Source organism: Malurus melanocephalus, unplaced genomic scaffold (genome assembly GCF_030028575.1).
Source record: "Malurus melanocephalus ecotype Western Australia unplaced genomic scaffold, MMel_1.1 scaffold_1428, whole genome shotgun sequence".
In the NCBI taxonomy this organism is placed as follows: Eukaryota; Metazoa; Chordata; class Aves; order Passeriformes; family Maluridae; genus Malurus; species Malurus melanocephalus.
Window position 1 is genome coordinate 17,037 of NW_026624660.1, and position 20,098 is coordinate 37,134.

The 20,098-nt window shown below is 45.1% G+C and overlaps 2 protein-coding genes across 2 annotated transcripts in view; one reads left to right on the forward strand and one right to left on the reverse strand.

Moving 5' to 3' along the window:
* The window catches only part of SCHIP1 (schwannomin interacting protein 1), an 11,558-nt gene extending 11,142 nt beyond the window's left edge, over positions 1 to 416 (forward strand). Inside the window, exon 8 of the mRNA XM_057387901.1 lies at positions 337 to 416. Within this exon, the coding sequence (XP_057243884.1) occupies positions 337 to 416 (80 nt within the window). The remainder of the gene's footprint in view (positions 1 to 336) is intronic.
* On the reverse strand, positions 267 to 9,570 carry MFSD1 (major facilitator superfamily domain containing 1). The gene is made up of 16 exons (XM_057387902.1): positions 9,390 to 9,570; positions 9,086 to 9,138; positions 8,589 to 8,701; positions 8,132 to 8,174; positions 7,693 to 7,760; positions 7,210 to 7,318; positions 6,763 to 6,865; positions 6,101 to 6,199; positions 5,181 to 5,292; positions 4,638 to 4,694; positions 4,253 to 4,409; positions 3,380 to 3,477; positions 2,689 to 2,801; positions 2,251 to 2,298; positions 2,015 to 2,075; positions 267 to 920 (listed from the first exon to the last, which is right to left on the reverse strand). The coding sequence occupies exons 1-16, from the start codon at positions 9,562 to 9,564 to the stop codon at positions 908 to 910; spliced, it is 1,422 nt and encodes a 473-aa protein (XP_057243885.1). The 5' UTR covers positions 9,565 to 9,570; the 3' UTR covers positions 267 to 907.
* Between the last annotated feature and the right edge of the window lie 10,528 nt (positions 9,571 to 20,098).

Here is a 20,098-nt window from a genome sequence, read left to right on the forward strand (position 1 = left end):
TTATTTTTCCCTTGCTGATCTCATGAAACTGAGATGTTCAAATGGCTAAAAAGTCCTGGAAAGCTGAGAGCTGAATGGGCTGGAGCAGGGAAACATCCAGCAGGGAAGGGATCGTGGAATCAGGGAATGGTTGTGTGGAGGAAGGGAAATTTGGAAATTTGGGAATATTATTCTTTTAATACCTAGGGAGTGTTCAGGGGGATCAGACTAATAATCCAGTGTAAATAATTGGATGTGGAAGGATAAATAATTCCATGTAAAGAGAAGCTGTTTCCTGCAGGTTCCTTTTATTTTGTTCCAAGATTGCAGTAAAAGAGAAACCTTTTGGTTTTTCAGGTTTACAAAGTGCTCAGAGAGCTTCTGTAACAGCTTTTGTACCTGTGGAACAAACTTTCATCCCTTCAAATGAACAGTAAAATACAAAGAGAATCCAGAAGGCAATAAAAGGCTGCTCAGCAGCCTCRGAATTCAGAAATTTCCTACCAAAAAAGTCCATTTGAGCAGAGCACTTGTGGCTCTTTTTCTATGGAGGTGCTGAAAGGAAACAGCCCCAAAACTGGAAATAACATTTGAGAAAGTGTTTTTTGCATGAAAACAGTGACAGAAGCAGCAGCAGTGGGCTGGTGTGAGCTCTGAGGGAGAACARAAAATGCTTTTTCTCAAAACCCTCCACCCCAGCGAGGTGTGCAGCACAGGAGAGGGCTGATCCCAGGGTGAAGGTGTTGGTGTGGGGTGGCAGAGCTCAGACCCCACTAAACCCCAACCCCATTAGTTCAGAGCAGGAAAGGGAGGTGTTACCACGACCCTGAGGGTGAAGGAACATCCCAAAGAACTCCAGAGCAACCCCAACACTCCTCCCTCCAGCTGGGACGGTGCTGGTCAGGCTCYCCAGCTCGGGGTTTGCTCCTCAACTCTCCTTTCTGCAAGAAACAACAACAACAATTACTGCAAACACGAGCTGAGGCACCACAAACCCCACAGAACCCATGGGAACCCCGGCATTGGGACACGGGGGAGAAACAGCTCTGCTTGGACACAGAATTCCAGGGTTTGGGAGGGCTTTGGGGTGTTGGTGTTAAAAAATTGTATTAAAAATCCTCTTGGCTCAAGGAGAAACATCATAATTAAGGCAGGTTTTAATTTCCTTCAGCTTTCCTCAAGACTGAGGTGTGCAAATAACACAAAAAAACCATATAAAACCCCACAAGTCACTGGATACTTTGCTCACAGGTACCTTAGTGGTTTTGGGGATTAATTTATGTACCACCATATAGACACAGCCCAGTTTTGGAGGAGTCCATCAATCCATTTATCAGAAACATCTTATTAGCAAATTATTTATCTGCATCAAACATTATTATATTGTAAAATATGTATATAATACCTCTATAAACATATAGAAATATATTCTATAAACATATAGAAGCTGTGTGATGTACAGTATCTGCAGGTGAGGTGCATTATTGTCAATGCATTTAAATTAAAAAATATTTTACAATATTTTAAAAGGATTGAAAAATAAAGAATTCCAACAAAATTAAAGGAAATGAGATCTGAGGGAGCTGCTGAGCTGAATTAGGTCAYAGCAGAAAGCATTCCAAAGGAAAAAGTCCATGTTCTTCAAATGCCAGCATGACTCTACAGGTGTGGTTTTGAAAGATGTGATTTGCTACTGATTTTATTCTGATTTGATTTGACATTGATTTATTTTCTCATATAAAAAATGTTAAATTCAAAATCAAGCCACAACGGTTTTTAACACAATTCACCTGGAAAGACACTGAAATAAAGGAAAATAGCAAGGAAAAGTGGCAGGAAAGGACACCTGGATAACTGCAACTTCAAATATTGGTTCACAGGAGGCAGGAAAATGAAATCCTAAGGAATATGAAATCCTAACACAGACTGCTAAGAAAATAAATCCAATATAAACCAGACTTGAGACAAAGATCCATCTAATCCCTTCAGGATAMCATTTTCCATGGACACCGATATTTATGGGGTTTGTACTTACTCAGAAGCAGMTGCTTTTTGCAGTTTTTCCCTTCTCTTTGCAGACCAGTTGAGATCCCCACCTGGAACAGCAGAAATGTGCACTCTGAGACCTTCACAATTGGGATTTTTGTGGTTTTGGTATCAAAACTCCCCCCAGGTGTTGTCAGAGGAGTGGAGACATCAGAGGAATGGTTTGACAGAACAAATGGAGGTGAAGAGAAAAACCAACAGCAAGAGAAGGTGCCAACAACTCACCTTTGAGGTGGTTCACAAAGTACAGCGTGACCACAGCAAACAGGGACACTGGAACAGGAGAGGGACAGAATCAGCTGACAATAAATGATCAGGGTTACCCACAACCAAGATTTTTCACTGTGGTTGGAACTCAGAGGACGCTTTTGCTTTTGTAAATCCCTCTGTGCTCATAGCACATTATAACTCAGAAAACATTTTAATTCAAAACTCATAATTTACTCTTTTAAAGTGTTATTTGTCTACTTTCACCCTGTTTTCTAATCACTGGAACTCCTTACACCTCAAGGAAACCCCAAACCACTCCACTGGCTGTGAATTCATCTCAACACCACCCCAGCTGACACCTCCAAAAGAAGAGTTATTTCTGTTTTACAGGAAATAGGAAGGAAAGAGCTCAAAGAAGCTTCCAGAATGCATTTCCAYGTGTTCTGTACTCACAGCAAACACAGGCACTGAAGAAAACCTCGAGGAACAGGTATCCCTTGGTGTCCAGGATCATGCCAGCGGCGATGGCRATGACAGCCAGGCCCAGGTTCTGGATGGACTGCATGCTGCACACAGCAGGGACACCTCAGAAAATGGACACTCACTGCCCCACAGCAGCTCCTCAGTGGCACTGAGCTCACAGGATGAACTTCCCCCCGTTTGTGTGAAAGCTGTTGAGCTCATTTTGCAGAAGTTTCRGTGCCTCCCCCGCCCCAGCCCCCACATCCCCAAAACAGCCAGGGCTTGAGAGCCAGCAAGGGCTGGAGCTGCTCAGGCAGCAGTTCAGGAGTTCCAGGGATGATGAAATGGTTTGGGATGGAAGGGACCTTAAAGGCCACCCAGTGGCCATGGGGACACTTCCCACCATCCCAGGCCTTGGGCACTGCCAGGGATCCTGGGGCATCCTTGGGATAAACCATCCCAGCCCCTCTCCATCCTCCAAGGGAACAATTCCCAGCCCAGAATCCCATCCATCCATGCCGTCTGGCAGTGTGACCCCATTCCCTGTGTCCTGTCCCTCCATCCCTTGTCCCCAGCCCCTCTCCACCATTCCAGGAGTCACCCCAAAGCTGGACAATTCCAGCTCTCCCAGCAGAGCTCCCCATCCCCTGCTCTGACCCCACCCAATCCCTGCAGTACTCACAAGCCATAGGCAGTGCCCARCTGGTGCTCGGGGACCACAAAGGCCACCATGGGCCACAGGGCACAGGCCAGCAGCGAATAGGCCACCCCCAGCAGGCACTGGGGACACAGGAACAAGCACAYGGGGTTACAGGAGAGCCACTTTGGATGCAAAACTCAAAAATTATTATATAAGAGGAAGATTTTCTCATTCCGCCCTTTTCCACCCCCTTTTCTCTCAATCCCTTACTCTTCCAGCCCCTTTTTTCTTCCAGCCCCTTTTTTCTTCCAGCCCTTTTTCTCAATCCCTTACTCTTCCAGCCCCTTTTCTCTTCCAGCCCCTTTTCTCTTCCAGCCCCTTTTCTCTCAAAAGTGAAAAAAAAAGAGCTCAAGCAACACTTTGTGCAATGAAATTCTAAATAAATATCCATGTTTAGAAGGAAAGCTTCTTCCAGGAACGACCCTCAAATTAAACTCTATTAATTAATTTTAAAGGGTCTGACTTTAACACCCAGAGCTGCACCTCACCAAAATAACCCATGAAAAGCAAAGTTTTTTAAGCCCTGCCCCACTSGTGAGCACCACAAACCTCAGCCTTTGAACACATTTTTCAGATAATCTGCCTTCAATAATGCAGATTTTTATGGAGGTTCAATGCAGCACATCAGAGGCAGTTTGAGTAACAGTAACAAACTTCAGAAATAAATTAAAAGCACAAATTTTAGGAGAAAAGTGAGCACCTGGCACAGGAATTCAGCAATGGAGCAAGCAGTTTTTTTCCACTTAACACACAGAATAATTCAGCACCAACTCCATGCTTATTTGATATTTGTAAAAGGAATATTTCATGTTTCTTGTATTTGTATGTAGCTGTAAGTGCAGAAACCCAGGTTACCATGGCTATCCAGGGGTTCCAGAAGGTAAAGGCCAGCATGATGTGGGAGGCCAGCGTGCTGACCACAGCACACAGCACCCAGATGATGTTCTTGCCAACTTTATCCACCAGGAGACCAAACACAGGGGACATGGGGGCTGAGATGATGTAAACTATGCTGCAAACGAGTAAAAAGTAAAGGATTTAACAAGATCAGAGTCCTTTTTTTAACTGTGAGAAGAAAAAAGTATGTTAACTACCATAAGAAAAAGCCACCCCAAAAGAATYCCAAATTTAAAAGAATTTAAATATTCCAAATAATTTAAATATCCCAAAATGAGCMCAAAAATGCATCCTAAATTCCYAAAAACTGGCACAGTTACTTGCTTAATTAACCACAATATACCTGTTAATTGCACTGGCTTCTTCAGGGGAAAATCCAAATTTTTCAATAAAGAAAACCCTGAAGGAAAAAAAAGAAAAGAAAACTTTTTAGGAAAATGCAGACTTGAAGACGTGAAATCAAAATYAAGCCAGACAAAGACACAAGAATCTCATTTACAAGAAAATTAAATACAGCTTTGATATAAATATCAGAGATTCTCATTAATAACTAATTTAGGAGCCTGTTATCAGACTCTAGAGATTTTAATCTAAGGATCATTCAAATTATATTTTGGGGAAAACATTCCAAAGTCCCTAACCAGTATTTACCTCAAACAATGAGATATTWGGTTGCAATTATGGAAGGAATGCTACAGAACAGCAAATTCCACCCCAAAATCCACCYTATGTTTGAAATGTGTATSAAGTTTTWATCWGRAAATCAAACATTCCTCATGTCCTGRGCTCTGACACCTCAGAGCAGTGATTCCCACACAGCTCAGCTGAGAAATGKGAAGTTTTTTAAGGACTCAGTGAAAATCCTGACCAAATTCCTGGCACTTACTTGCCAAGGCCAATGAAAGGGAAAACTGCAGCGTAGTAACACACACAGATGACAAAGATGAGCCACAGGGACAAGGAGAAATCCTTCACATCTGTCAGCTTGATCACTTCTCCTGCAGTGGGAAACACAGAAGGGAATCAGTCAGGATGGGCAAATCTGGGATTCATCCCCACTGGAGSAACATCAGAGATCCCAAATCCCTCCTACAGCACATCCCTGTCACTGCCTGGCTGGAGCTCACCCACTGGGAGTCACTTCAGGATATCCAAGTGTCAAATCTGGGCTTTGGAAGGTGTCCCTGACCATGGCAGGGGTGGCACTGGATGGGCTTTAAGGTCCCTTCCATCCCAAATCAGGCTGGGATTCCACTGGATCTCAACTTAATTAATTGCTTATTGGTGTGATTGCTCCCAACATGGAAAACTCAAATCAGGCTGGGATTCCACTGGATCTCAAATTTAGTTTATTTCCAATTGCTCTGAATTCTCCCACAAGGAAAACTCAACCCACCCCACACTGACAGACAAGAGCTCCATGATTTTGAACCCCTGATAAAGGAACCAGATCAGCTCCAAGAAAACAAGAACAACTACCCATGGCACAGATCAAATCAGGTGTAAACTTTTATTATAAAAGAAAATTACAATGCCTCTGCCTGTTCAACTGGTGTTTAAAACTAAAACTTTATATAGAGCTATAGAACTTCATATAACAGCTATATATACTATGTAACTATATAATATAGAACTTCACTAAATATAAAATTTTATATAAAATATCATGAACTAAAAATGACGATGGTAGCTGTGAGGATGTGAAGCAGCAGCCCCTGAATGATCCCAAACACAAACCTGTCCTGAATGACCCCAAACACAAACCTGTCCCTGCAGAGCAGGGAGGCTCTGCTGCTGTGCACTCACCTGTCCTGCCCTGCTCTTTACAAAGCAGCTTCTCTGCTCTCCTGTCCAGGTAAGCCAGGATCAAAGCACAGCCCAGYGAGAAGAGACAAGTGACACCCCCTGAGGAAGGAAACACCACACACTCAGCACACAGCTCCAGCACTGATTTGGTGTTTCAGCCCAATCAGTGCAGTTTTTGTTGGACATGTCAAGGTACACCAAGTTTAAAATTAATTTTAAGGCTCAGGAGCTGCACAACTCAAAGATTAAAGTGTAAAACTGAAGCCTGACATGTGGCAGGCACCTGCCTTGGAGATAATTGCTCAAATTTCACTTTTACAATCAAATATTCATGCCCATGGCTCTGAGGAAAGGCAWCACACCCCCAAATTGTTCAAATTTCACAATCACACAAGCACAGGCAAGCTTTGACACCCTTCAGGACATTTTTCAAGCCTGTCCTTTGCTCAGAGGATGTGAAATGTTTTACCTCCATAAGGCAATAACTTAAACTTGGTAACCCTAAAAATGCCACAGCATTTTCCTGCTTGAGAGAATATGAAATTATGACAAAAAAGGTGTTGGGATTGCTCTTCCCAGGCTCAAACAGATTTGTCTGCTTGTAAGTGATCAATAAATCATTGACACACGTGCAGGTGACCCCAACCCAAAATGTCACTGACCTATGAGGAGAGCCAAGCCCAGGGTGGTGGGGCCAGCAGAACCCAGGAGGTGGTGAACTCTGGAGTAGATCCATCCCATAATATTCATGTTCACCGTGCTCCCCTAGGCAGAACAGAGCCACGTGAAGCACCCAGCATTTCCCAGCTCCAGCAATTCAACAGCAACATCAGGCACAAGGGTTGGTGGGAGACAAGCAGGGAAAATGCTACACAGAGAACTGAAAACCACCAGGAAAAAGGACACAAAATATTCCCTGCTGGRTTGGGTTATAACAACAAAAATACAGCGTCAGATATTCAGATTTTATACAAATCTGGCAGTGATTTCACCAAGACTTGAGAAGGGCCACAAACATCACATCGTCCACTGCATGAATTCATGAACTGAGCTGAATTTGAGACATTTGAGCAAACAGAATTTTGGTACCCAGCAAGTACCAAACTCACAATTCTGGCCATGCTGAGCTGCAGTCCAAACACCAGATTCAGCTCCTTGCCCTTGAACCAGCTCACTGCATACGTGTTCTGGGCCACAGCCAAGGACTCCCCTCCGATGCTGAAAGAGCAAAGGGAACATTTCAAATGCAGCAGACAAAGCAGCAAAATCAAAGGTGATGGGATTTCAGAGAAATCTGGCTGTACAGACAGATTTAATGCACATTTATATATATATACACATATATATGATTTAAGAATAATTGGTGGTTCCATAGTTTTTGGTTCAGCAACACCTGCCAAGTCCTAGTTTTTGGTTTCTAAGTTACACAAGGAAAAGATGCGGAGATCTTGCTCAGCTTTAGAGGTCTCAGAATCAAACAGTTTTGTCCCCAAGTGGCAGCAATTTTCTAGGAGAGTTTTCTAGGGTTGGTTTTTTGTAGTTTTCTAGACAGCCTTACCTCAGAGAGCACAAACCTGCTGTTCCAGACTCACCCAAATATGAATCTGCCCACTTCCATCAGCCAGAAAGTGTTGAACAGTGCTCCAAGAGCAAAAACCACCTGCAAAGAGCATTGAAGGGAAGGATAATTGTGCATTTYKGGTATGGAACAAACCAGAACYGTCTGAAAACAGRAACAGGAATGCTTTTCCCTTCCCAGAAACACTTCACATCCCATTCCTGCTCTGCTTTTTKGTCTTTGCTCCCTCTGCTGCTCATCATATCCTACCTGGCCCACCTCTGCCCGTGACATCCTCCACCAATTCCACATCAAACACGTGGTTCCTTGCCATGGTTTCACCCCCATTCCAAGATTCCCTTTCCCCAGGCACTCCAGCCCAGCCCAGGGCTCTCCCATTCCAGTTTTCAGCTGTCTGACCCCACATGAAGCACAAACTGCACACCCAGATCATCCTTCACCCTTGCACTCACCTGCCCAACACACACAAAGATGCTGAATATKACAGTGCCCAACCTGGAAGGAAAAGAAATTCACTTCATGCACAAGCAGATTATTTTTGTCYCTACAAAACTTTTAAGATGTTTTATATCTCATGTCATTTTAAATGACATTTTGTGTCATTTTATGTCCACTATATATCAACACCTGCAACAGGGAAACAAACAGAARCTGATGTGAAATTAAAGATTTTTTAAAAATTATGCAGCTCAACAGCTTCCATAAAACACAGGGAGTGCAGGGTGGTGGTTTAGAAGCCAACTTATTTGAATTATAAAGCAAAGGAAGCTCATTTATACCGTTAAAAATTCCTAAACCATGCAGGGAAAAATACGGAAAGAATTTATAGCAAAGTGAAAAAGTTTATAACATAAAGCTTTCACTTTCACCTGTGCTTTTAGCTCATCATTCTTTGCACTTTGCACTCACCGGATTCCAAACACCCTGTCAATGAGGAAACCTCCAAAGAAGCACAGAACCACATTGGGCCACGAGTACCAGGCATAGAGGGCCATGAAYTGGGCTGTGTTCACCTTCATGTCCTGCACAACGGGGGAATTACAGAAGTGATTAGTCCTGAGCTAATTGCAGGGACACAGAGCAAGTATTCAGGAGGAATCATGTAGAAACAAGCAAATTTTCTGTAATTCACAGAATCCCAGCTGGGTTGGAAGGGATTTTAAGTCCATTTTGTTCCAGCCCCAGGGACACCTTTCACTGTYCCAGGGTGCTCCAAACCTGGCCTGAGACACTGCCAGGGATCCAGGGGCATCCTCAGTGTGATAAATTGARACCAACTTATGACACTCAGCTTCTCTGGGCAYCCTGTGCCARGGCCTGCCCACCCTACAGGGAACAATTCCTTCCCAAAATCCCATTAAAAAACTCACTCTCCCYGCTTTTCAAAGCCCCCTGGCAGCACTCACCCACTGAACCTGCGTCTGSAGCGCGGCCGGGTTGTCGTAGCAGAAGTAGCTGCCTGCAAGGAGAAGGGGACGGCTCAGGGCTGTGTGTGGGCACCCCACACCTGGGCACCCCACACCCGGGCACCCCAAACCCGGGCACCCCAAACCCGGGCACCCCACACCCGGGCACCCCACACCCGGGCACCCCACACCCGGGCACCCCACACCCGGGCACCCCAAACCCGGGCACCCCACACCCGGGCACCCCACAGCGAATCGCCCCCACACGGAGCCCCCACACGGAGCCCCCCGGGCCGTCCCGCACCGAAGCCCAGGAAGCACATGAGCGCCAGGACGAGCAGGCGGTGCGGGAGGCGGCGGGGATCGCAGGCGGCGGGCAGGGCACGGGGAGGGCCCGGGGAGCCGCCGCCATCGCCGCTCTCGGCGCCCAACAGCGCCCGCTCCTCCTCCGCCATCGCGCCCGCCTCACGTGACCGCATCACGAGGCACTGCCGCTCACGTGAGCCCGCGGTCACGTGTGCTCATCCATCACGGGTATTTGCATATCGTGTGAGCTCAGCCAATCACGTGAGCCCGCGGGCACCTGGGCCCCGCCCATCACCTCAGCCCCGCCCATCACGTGTACCACGCCCTTCACCTGAACCCCGCCCATCACGTGCGCCGTTGCCATGGCAACGCCGGCCGAGGCCTGGGGTCTGTGAGGGGGAGAGGACAGCCCTGGGAAATGGAAATAGAAATTAAATATAAATCATGTAAATATGTTAAAATGTAAATATGTAAATATGTTAAAATGTAAATATGTTAAAATGTAAATACGTTAAAATGCATATATGTTAAAATGTAAATATGTAAATAAATATGTGTATGTACCTGTGATTACGTGGATGTAAATATGTAAATGTAAATGTGGGAATGTAATTTGAGGGCCAGGCTGCAAGAGGCCCTCARTAAGCAGCCAGGGAAGCACATGAGCTTGTGAAATTACTCCTGGTGAGTGTTAAAGTCATGGGACAGGGGATCCCAGCATGGTTTGGGTTGGAAGGGACTTTAAAGTTCATCCATGGAGGGACATCCCCGCTGTCCCAGGCTGCTCAGCCCCAGTGTCCAGCCTGGCCTTGGGCACTCAAAGAGATCCAGAAGCCTCACCCCGCTCCCAGGGAACAATTCCTGCCCAAAATCCCATCCATCCCTGCCCTCTGGCAGTGTGACCCCATTCCCTGTCTCCTGCCCCTCCCATTCCTCTCTCTCCAGTTTTCCTGGAGCCCCTCCAGACACTGCAAGGTTTCTCTTCTCCAATGCAATTTTTCTTTAAAAAAATTCTTAAACTTGCTCCAAAATGTTCTTCCCGTATTAGACATACCCTTGGAAAAGCTGCTTTTTTACTGTAAAAATCCCAATGATCTTCCATCAAGTTTCATCTTCTTGCATCAAAAATGATCCGAATCTGTGCGCACATCATCAATTGCTTTCTGAATAAAATTTTTCTCTCTTTGAATAAAATATGCTCCTAATGAGGCAAAACCACTTTTGATAAATAAAGGATTTATTTCCCTTTTCAAGGTAGCAGTAAGAAAAGGGCTGAGTTTTACCTGAGTTGCTAAACTAAGACATTCACTTTCCAGCTACTCTGCTACGAATTTRATCCAGAACCATTAAAAAAAAAGTCAAAATAACTTCTCAAAAAATGCAGGTATCATGTTGTGAATCAGCTGCAAACTCCTCTTGGGCATAAAATGCTTCGTTTCACTCGATATTTGTCTTTGCAGAGACCTGTCCGAAGAGATTTATGTTCTTAAATTAATGGGTCACATTTTCAACTGCTCTAAACTGGCTCAGATTTCTGGAAATCTGAGCGTCTCAGTTTACTACACTTGCTGTGAAAAACATGGTTTTAAATTACAAGGTTTCACTCCAAAAGCRGTTGTGCAACAAATTTGAGAGTTTCTGTGACAAACTCAAAGGTTTCAGTGACAAACTCGAGGATTTCAATGACAAACTCAAGGGATTTTGTGACAAAGTAGGATTTCTGTGACAAACTCSAGGTTTTCTGTAAAAAACTGGAAAGTTTCTGTAAAAAACTCAAGAATTCCCGTGACAAATTCAAACTTTTCTTGCCGCTTGAGGGAGCTCAAAGATAATTGACTCTGMAGAGCACCTCGAGTTTTATAATTCCAGGGAGACGATTTATACACACAGAGAAAAGGGATAACTTTGGAAAGCAGAGCTGTATCCAGAGAAATTTTAACGCCAACACTTTGATTTTATTCTTTAAACTATTCCCACATGGATTTGAAACCGAGCTAATGTGTAACTCAGATGGGCAGGGACAAGGTGCCAGCATTTGGGCAAAAGGATCCCACAGAAACTCTCCCCTCTAAGCTGGGATCAATTTTATCATTATTTAAAGGGARATCATGAAAAGCAGATTTTATCTCCCTAAGTCTCACAAAGGCTTTTWTTGCCCCATAAGCAAAGCAATAGGCAAAACCACACAGGGAATAAACACATTAAACATAAAAAACCTGCAACTTCTGATGTAGGATGAGAATGTTTTGGCCTGGATTCAGCCGTGTATTCCAAGGGAAGACAGGGAAATGAGGAGCTGCCAGAGGATTTAGGGATTTCCTCACCAAAACTCTTGTTAGGCTGACTTCATTTAATCAATTAACCAAAAACTCCCAATCTTGYGGATCSRGATTTCATCTTGCAAACTTTTATCRCAGAGTTTTGTACACCCAAAAATCCKCTCTGCAAAAACACTTTAGAGAGCTTCCAACAGCCCTGGGGGATTGGCTGTGCCAAGTGCAATGACAAAGGATTCCTGGAAAAATAAAAACTCGGCCCAGAATGGCATCCTGAGTCTCAGCAACGTCACCAGGAGGATTTTGAGCACTGGTTTATGGTCTCTTGTCCCATTTTTGTTTATTAAATCCCTGCGGGCATTACAGACCAAGGCTTTACTGGAGAAATTCCCTGTGTCACTCCTGTATCCATTTGTAASAAATGTAAAAAGAGGGAATCTCCTTCCTTACCCTGTGGAAACAGTGGGATGAGGCCCTGGCCCCTCAAAAGGGGGGATGTTGTTTACATCTCTCCCTTATTTTATTATTTAAACACAAGAATCCTGAGTTTGTCTTTTTTATTTCAGTGTTACCCACGTGAGTTGTGCTGGAAACCTCAAGCTCGTGGTTTCATGATGGTGTGGTTTTCCTTCTCCTCTCTTTTTTTTCCCCTTTCCTTTTCCTTGTGCTCTCTTCTGACTTCTCTTGGGAGACAGAGATTCACCTGAATTYGCTTATTCCAAGCGACTTCCTTACCCTTCAGCAATAAATAGATGAGTGCTACAGTCCCACTCTGTCATTCATTCCAAATATAATTTTCATTTATRCCACGCTCCCTCACCATAACTCACACAAAAACATGTAAATGTGGAAGGATTTAACTATTTAAACTGCTTTAAAAGTTCCTTAAATCAGTTAAAAATTATTATTTTATGTTGTTCCTACTCATCCACAGAGCATSGTTAATTCAGTGCCAGAATTGCCAATGATTTTTCACATGCAGCAGAGCTGAGCAGGTTCCAAAAGCACAAAGGGTTCCTGCGCTTTCACTCATGCAGGAGGGAATTTTCATGAACCTGAAACAGAGGCAATTTTATTATATTTATTTCCAAAGCTCTCAGWGGGTTTTTCCTGTTCTTTTCATGGCTGTGTGCTTAAATATTTTCTATTAAATGAGATTGGGGTTGTACCTTATCTTSTTGTGTGTAACATCAGGCTCTTCCTAGGAGAGTAAGGAATTACAGCCGTGTATCCCGAATATTTAACAGGAGGAAAAGTCTCTTTTCCATTTGCTCTTTCCCAATATTTGCCTTTCTCCCAGTCCCTTCCACCTTCACCTTGGCTGTGACCTTGCAGTGCCCACAGCTCAGGGCTGGGATATTCCTGGGATTATTCCCACATGCATTGCAGGTGAGTGTTAATGCCCCAAATAAATACAGCAGATTGCTCTTAAACTCGTGCTTTAGAATGTTTATGGCAGATGCAATTGCTGCCTCCCCATAAATCAGGGCACTTAAAGTGCCACACGATCCCAAAYGCTGCGTTTAACGGCAGCAAATTGAGGAAAAGCTGTCTACAGGGCTTTATAGGGGCCATAAAACCCTTGTGGCCTCCCCTCTCKGCACTGCCCGGATCCATCAAGTGCAGGGAGCACTCAGGAAGGGAAATATTCCCAGGAAACAAGGATGAGCTGCCAGAGCTCAGCTCCTCTGAGTTATTGCTGTCTTTGGGAAGATGCTTCAAAACTGCAACCAAGCAGGAGCTGCATTAAAGGTGATTAAATGGCCTCTGCCATCATTACCCCATTAGCCATTTTCTGAAGKAAAATGCCCAAAAAGGAGGAAGGATCTGTCATCCAACGGCATCCAAACAGCTTTTAATCACTCCATGTGCTGASGAGTGGGTTATTACAAACCTCTCTGTCCCACTGGAGCATTACTGGGCTTTTATGCAGCATCTCAAGACAAGTGTGATGTGTGCAGGCTGCTGGGAAAAGGCTGAGGAAACCCTTCAGCCCCATAAATCTCTGTGAGGGCAAAGATCCCGGCTGAGGAAGCCGCTGTGGCCGGGAGGGATCCTGTGCCAAAGCAAACAGCTCCTGCCCTCTGTGCTGAGTCACAAACACCGAGCATGGGGGGTTCAGGGCTCCTTTTCCTACAGAGAAATATCACTGTGCATCCTTCCCAAAATGACACAGCTCTGCCCCAGGGCAGAGTGCCGGGCTCAGGGAATGGAGAGAAAATACCCACAGTGAGGGTGTCGGAGCATTGTTAACCATGTGCAGCTTCACAGCCAAAAAAGGACTTTCAGGAGGGTTTTACTGGTGTTCCAGGCCGGATTGGTCAGGGCTTGGAGCAGCCTGGTCCAGTGGAAGGTGAGGAATGCGATGATTTTAGGGTCCCTTCCCACCCAAATGAGATGATTTTAAGGTCCCTTCCCACCCAAATGAGATGATTTTAAGGTCTCTTCCCACCCAAACCAGGCTAGGATTCCATGATTCTGGGAATTCAGAGCTTTGGGCTTTTGGGACTACAGCTGAATTTCTAGATAACACCTGACCTTGTCTTCATGCACAACTTTCCCTTAGTTCCTGTTTCCCTCAGGATACACATATTCCTGGTGGATGTTACCAATGCTAACTTTTAAAAATCTYCAGGTAATTTGGTGGGAATAGTGAACAATTACGATGATTTGGTAGAAATACTGAGCACCTAGAGCTGCCYGAGAGCCACTGAAGCAGAGCATTTACTGGACAGTTCATCTCTGAAAAGATGCAGTCTCGTTTAAACATTTAAATTTCTAAGGATTCTCCTGTTCCTCCCAGCAGGACGGACATGAAGGATTTCATAACTAAGCCTGGGATTTCAGGAGGAAGCTTTGATTCTGACCAGTGCTGAAGGTTGGTGCCACGCAGCCTCCCTGTCCTGGGAATGAAGGAAGTTCCCACCCTGGACAAGGGCTCTGCTTCCCTGCACTGGCTGGGGGCCAAGGGACAGCTCTTTGTCACCAGAGCTCCTCACTCCATGGAAACGGAGAGTATGGAAACACAAAGGATGGGATGAGGGAGCTGCTCCCACTGAATCCCCCGTTCCCAAAGCCAGGGCCGTTCCCAGCACCCACCCAGGCTGTTGGACATTCCAAGGATCCAGCAGAATCCTCTTTCCAGCCCTGCTCTGGGTCCTCTCCTCAATGACTTTATCCCAAAAGCTGATCTCCTGTCAGATCCCTGCCTTTCCCCCACCCAAGGCTGAGCGTTTTATGCACATCCAGCAGTTCCTCCTCAGGCATTTCCTCTGCCCTCCAGTGACTGAACTTTGCTGGACACTCACCAAGACCTGGGTAAGGTTGGGGTGGATTTCTTTCCTTCTCTCTGCTGCAGCCTGGAGAACTTTCCAAGCAAACAACTTTATTCAGTGGTCCCGTTGTTCCCTGAGCTGTAATTCCTTTGCTGATACAGCTGATCCTCACTTTGAAATTAATCCCTCACTTCTGTGGAATTCCTTCTCGCCGCTCCCCATGGCCTTGGATCTGAGGAAATTACATTAAATTCCATCCCTGTAGTTGGTTATGTTAAATATTCTCACTGGGTTGAGACCTTCCAAAATAAAACCAAAAATGAAAAATCACTATTATTCCAAGAATCCTGAGTCATCTCCACTTACCCAGCTTTATTTCTGAGAGTATGAGGCTTTGTTTCATAACCCAAGAAAGTGACACCACAGGGAAAAAGTCACAAAAAGCTCTAATTTAGAGGGAAAGAGAACAGGGTGGGAAAGGGAACATAATAATTTTGTTATAGACAAAGAATTGGAAACAAGCTGGAGAGGGGAGGAAAAAAACATTTCACAAACTGATAATTCAAAATAAATGGAGGACAAGGCGTTCTGCCTAAGTATTTGTGAAAACAAGGGCAGGTGAGGAAGATGAAATGCAATTTTCCTTTTTATTTCCTTCAAAGAGTGAATGAAGAATTATTCTGCACAACAAGAAAAAAGTCATTTGTGATCTAATTCTGAAAATATATTGTTTGTTTAGAAGCATCTTGCTCAACACTTGATTTCCCAGTTTCACTCACAGATTACAATTCTTTGTGGTTTTATATCCCTGAGTTCCCCACCTTGTGGTTTCCAAGTGCAAACAATTTCATAAATATTATTCATGGCATGAGTGAAGGAAACGAGTGGGTTCATGTTCTGCCCCATAAATGACAAAGGAATAAATACAAATCCTGCAGGTGACAACCTGAAATATTCCCCTCACCTTTCCTGGCACCACAGCCAGGTCATCCCCGCTGAGGAAATGTGAAGGGGATTATTCCCAGCACAGAGTTTCAAGGAAAGGTCATTCGAGCTTTGGTGGTTTGGAAAATTTTGTCATTTCTTAGGGGACCTCCAGGGCTCACCTTCTTCACACAAGGTTGGAAAAATGGTGCTGTGCATTCCCCACCAGGGGCAGAGCAGCTCCTGGGCCCCACCTGGTCCCTGAAAAGGAGGAAAAGGACAGAATTCCTTGAAAAGAACCTTGTTTGAGCATAAGAAAATGAGCAAATCAAAGTTCTCAGATGGTGATGATGCTATGCTTGGAGAAYCTTTCCCTCTCAACTCGGTTTATTTCTGTATTCACCTCTTCCATTTAGGCAAATCCTAAATTCCTTCCACCCCTTAGCACCAGCACAAGGAATGGACCCCAGAGCCATGGGAAGGCCACATGGGATTTTACCTCTCTGTGCTTCCATTGGGAACAAAGCTCTCAATGACATTAACATTTAAATTACTGTAATTAGACATTAACATTTAAATGACTGTAATTGGACATTAACATTTAAATGACAGTAACTGGATATAAAAAACATGATCCCCTTGGATGGGGATGAAATCCCACCACGCTGACCTGGCCATGGACATCTCCTGTGGGATCTGCTTTGCTCACACTCAGAGGAGCTGAAATCCCTCCAAGCTGCGAGTTCTTTGTCCTTTTAGAATCGTCCCGGAATCCCAAAGGCTGGCAAAGACCTCYAGGACCATCAGCCCAGCTGTTCACCCCCACTAAACCACATCTGCAGGAGTTTGAAACACTTCCAGGGATGGGGATGGGGACTCCACCACAGCCCTGCATGGTAACCATGAGATCAAGTCATCTTAGAAGAAACTGAAGAGAAAATAAATGAGGTTTTCATTTTTTCTCTTATCTAGAAAGAAAAACTTTTTTTTTTTTTTTTTTTTTTTTTTTTTTTTTTTTTTTCTGGAAATCTGAGCTCCACAACCACAAAGCATCCACAGAAAATACAACTCTTAATTCAAATATCTGACATCTGACAACAAGTGCCAAGTGCACAGCTCTGGAAAGCGATAGGGAATGGAAAATGGGAAGAGAAAACTGAGCTCAGGAAAGGGAAGAGATAAAAATCCTACTCTTGAGAACCAAGCCAAGTCAGAACGGCCCATCCTGCATCTGGAGTGTTTGCTTCCTTGTTTTGGTTTGTTGGCAAACTGTACGAACTCACACTTCTTGTGTTCCACTCCAACAATGAGTGCTTTGGGCAGGCCTTGGCTCCAGGATCTCCCTGTATCCAATTTCCATGGAGCCTGTGGGGAACAGCCTCCTCATTTCTTTGGGAATGCAGCCCTCGGCTCTGTCCAGCCACTGGTAACCACTGGTGTGTTTTGCTTGGCTCCTCTGCCTTTCCATCCCCACCAAAAGAGGAGAAAGAACTGATGAGGGCTTTTGGAACTTCTCAACATCTGATTATTGCAGGGAATGGGAGCCAGCAGATGCCCTGGAGATAAAGGGTGGGACAAGGCATGGCTTAGCCCTGCTCTGGCAGTGCTGGGGAGGAGGGGTGGCACCAACCCCTGATGTCAGGGCTTCCAAATCTGCATCCTCAGCAGTCAAAACCCTTCTTTTCCAAAGTCACTTTTCCAAACTCACCATAATGCCTCAGCTTTGTATAATTGTTTTGTGTGTAATTCATGTCCAAGTTTTCCTTTTAAGGCTGCCTGTTCCTTCCCTGCTGAGCATTCCTGCCTCCATCCCGAGCTGTCCCAACATCACTTCAGCTTTTTAATCCCTTTATTCCCAGCCCATTTTCCTGCCCTTTCTGCTCACCAAGCAAGAATGAAGTTTTTTTTATAAGCTTCTTACCCTGGCACCTGAAAGAGCAATGCTGCTGTCAGCACATTCCCGGCCTTTCTTCCCTGGGAATATTTCCCACAGCCAGGCTCACACCCTGCCTGCCCCACAGGAAAAGTGGTTTTCCTACCAAGCTGAAGGCTGGGATTTTCAGGGAGTTGCACACAGGAGATAATGCCTGAGAGTGGCTGTGGAAGGTGTCCAGCAGCTCCAGTAACCTTCCCCAAACAGCGAGTGTTTCCAGGAAATGGAAAAGAAACACAAATCTCACGGGACTGGATGAATCACTGCTCCCCACACACATCTTTAAGGAAATCAGGGAAAATAAACAGATTCCAAATTGGCTCCCTGGGGCCTTGGCTGGGGGTTTTATCCCAATCCCGATGGATGCAGTGTCTGCCTCAGTCCCAGTGTGGGGCTGGAAGAAAAGCACCATGAATGATGAACAGCTCTGCTGACGCAGCAGCCCGTGCTGGCTCTGTAAGAAAACCCCCGAGCTGCTGCAATGTTTTCCTCGTTGCTTTGTGCACTCTGCACACAGCTTTGGCATTGTTACCCTGGGATCCTCCTCCAGGATTCATTTGGGGTGTTTGTTCCCAATTCCTGCCAAAGCCATCCTGGATTTCTCTGAGCTGGCACGAAATGCTGGCCCTGAAGTGACAATTTCTTGCTGGTTCTGTTGTCTCAGGATAAACCAATAATGGTTATCCAAAGTCCCAATTCCAACGTGTCTTCCTCCTGGGGCTTGGGGATTCTCCTGCTGGTTGTTCCCATCATTTCTCAGCCATGGGATAAGGGGAAAAAATGGGATAAAATCAAGGAGTTGATGTCTGCAATTCCTATTCTGATCAACAGCTCTAAAGGTGCTTTAGACCTCTGGCTGCAAAAACAGGTCTTTGGATCAGAACCATGGAATGGTTTGGGTTGGAAGGGACCCTAAATCCCATCCCATCCCCCCCTGCCATGACAGGGACACCTCCCACTGTCCCAGGCTGCTCCAGCCCCAATGTCCAGCCTGGCCTTGGGCACTCAAAGGGATCCAGGGGCAGCCACAGCTGCTCTGGGCACCCTGTGCCAGGGCCTCAAACCCTCACAGGGAGGAATTCCATCCCAATATCCCATCTAAATCTCTCCTTTTTTAATTTAAAGCCATTCCCCACTGTCCTGCCCCTCCAGGTCCTTGTCCAAGGGCCCTCTCCAGCTCTCCTGCAGGCTCCCTTCAGGTATTGGAAGGCCACAATTAAATCTCCCCAGATCCTTCTCTTCTTCAGGCTAAACACTCCCAACCCTCAGCCTTCAGTCTGAGAAGAGTCTCCAGCAGCCAACTACAGAAAAATGCAAAAATATCCAACAACTTCTTCATCTCTGCATTTTTAGTGAATTACACAAATTGATCAGGGAAACCAGAATTGCTTTAAATTTCAGCAAGACTGATCTGAACCAGACTCCCAAACTCCTGCCCCTTCCTTGCTTTGGAAAGGAAACACAGCAAAAATAAAACAAGGAAAAATTCATTTGGTTTGATTTTTGGTATTGATGTTCTACCCTCTCACATTTCTTTTAATACACAACCTGTTTCTGTTCCTTCTCCAACTCATTCAAACCTGCTTTGATTGCAGTGATGTCACCTCCTGAGCCGGGCTTCTCTTTATTTGTATAAGAAAATGTTTTCTCCTCCACTCACAGTGAGCAATTAGATCATTCCTGCCAAAAATCTGTGTGAGTTTAGCACAGGTGCTTGTGACTGTTCCCCTGGGACTGCCAGGCATTTCCTCTTTCAATCAACTGAAACATTAATATCACCCTCCTCCCTTTTAAATTCTTGTTAAGAAATGGGAATTTATACCTAAATCAGGTTGGCTCTGCTGCTTCTCAAACCCTGCAATCACTACAAATATGCAAAGTTTTGGATAGTGGAATATCCCCAGCTGGGATATTCCCAGCCCCTGCCATGGGGTGGGAATGAGATATTGAAGGTCCCTTCCAACCCAAGCCAGTCTGGAATTCCATGATTCTGTGAGCATTTGAAGGTACCAAAGGCTCATTTTCCARAYCAGAAYCATCATTTAGACATTAAATTGACASACCACCATTTYCCCAWTTKCATTTGCTGTTTCTCCTAAAACTCAATATAAAAAAAACCCCAAAACACCTGAATGGGCATTTCAGCACGTCTGATCAAATGCACAAAAGCCATTGTTCCAGTGGAACTTAGGGAATCGGGAGCAGACCAGTATGGAATGGGGAGCACACCAGTATGGAATGGGAGCACACCAGTATGGAATGGGAGCACACCAATATGGGATGGGGAGCACACCAGTAT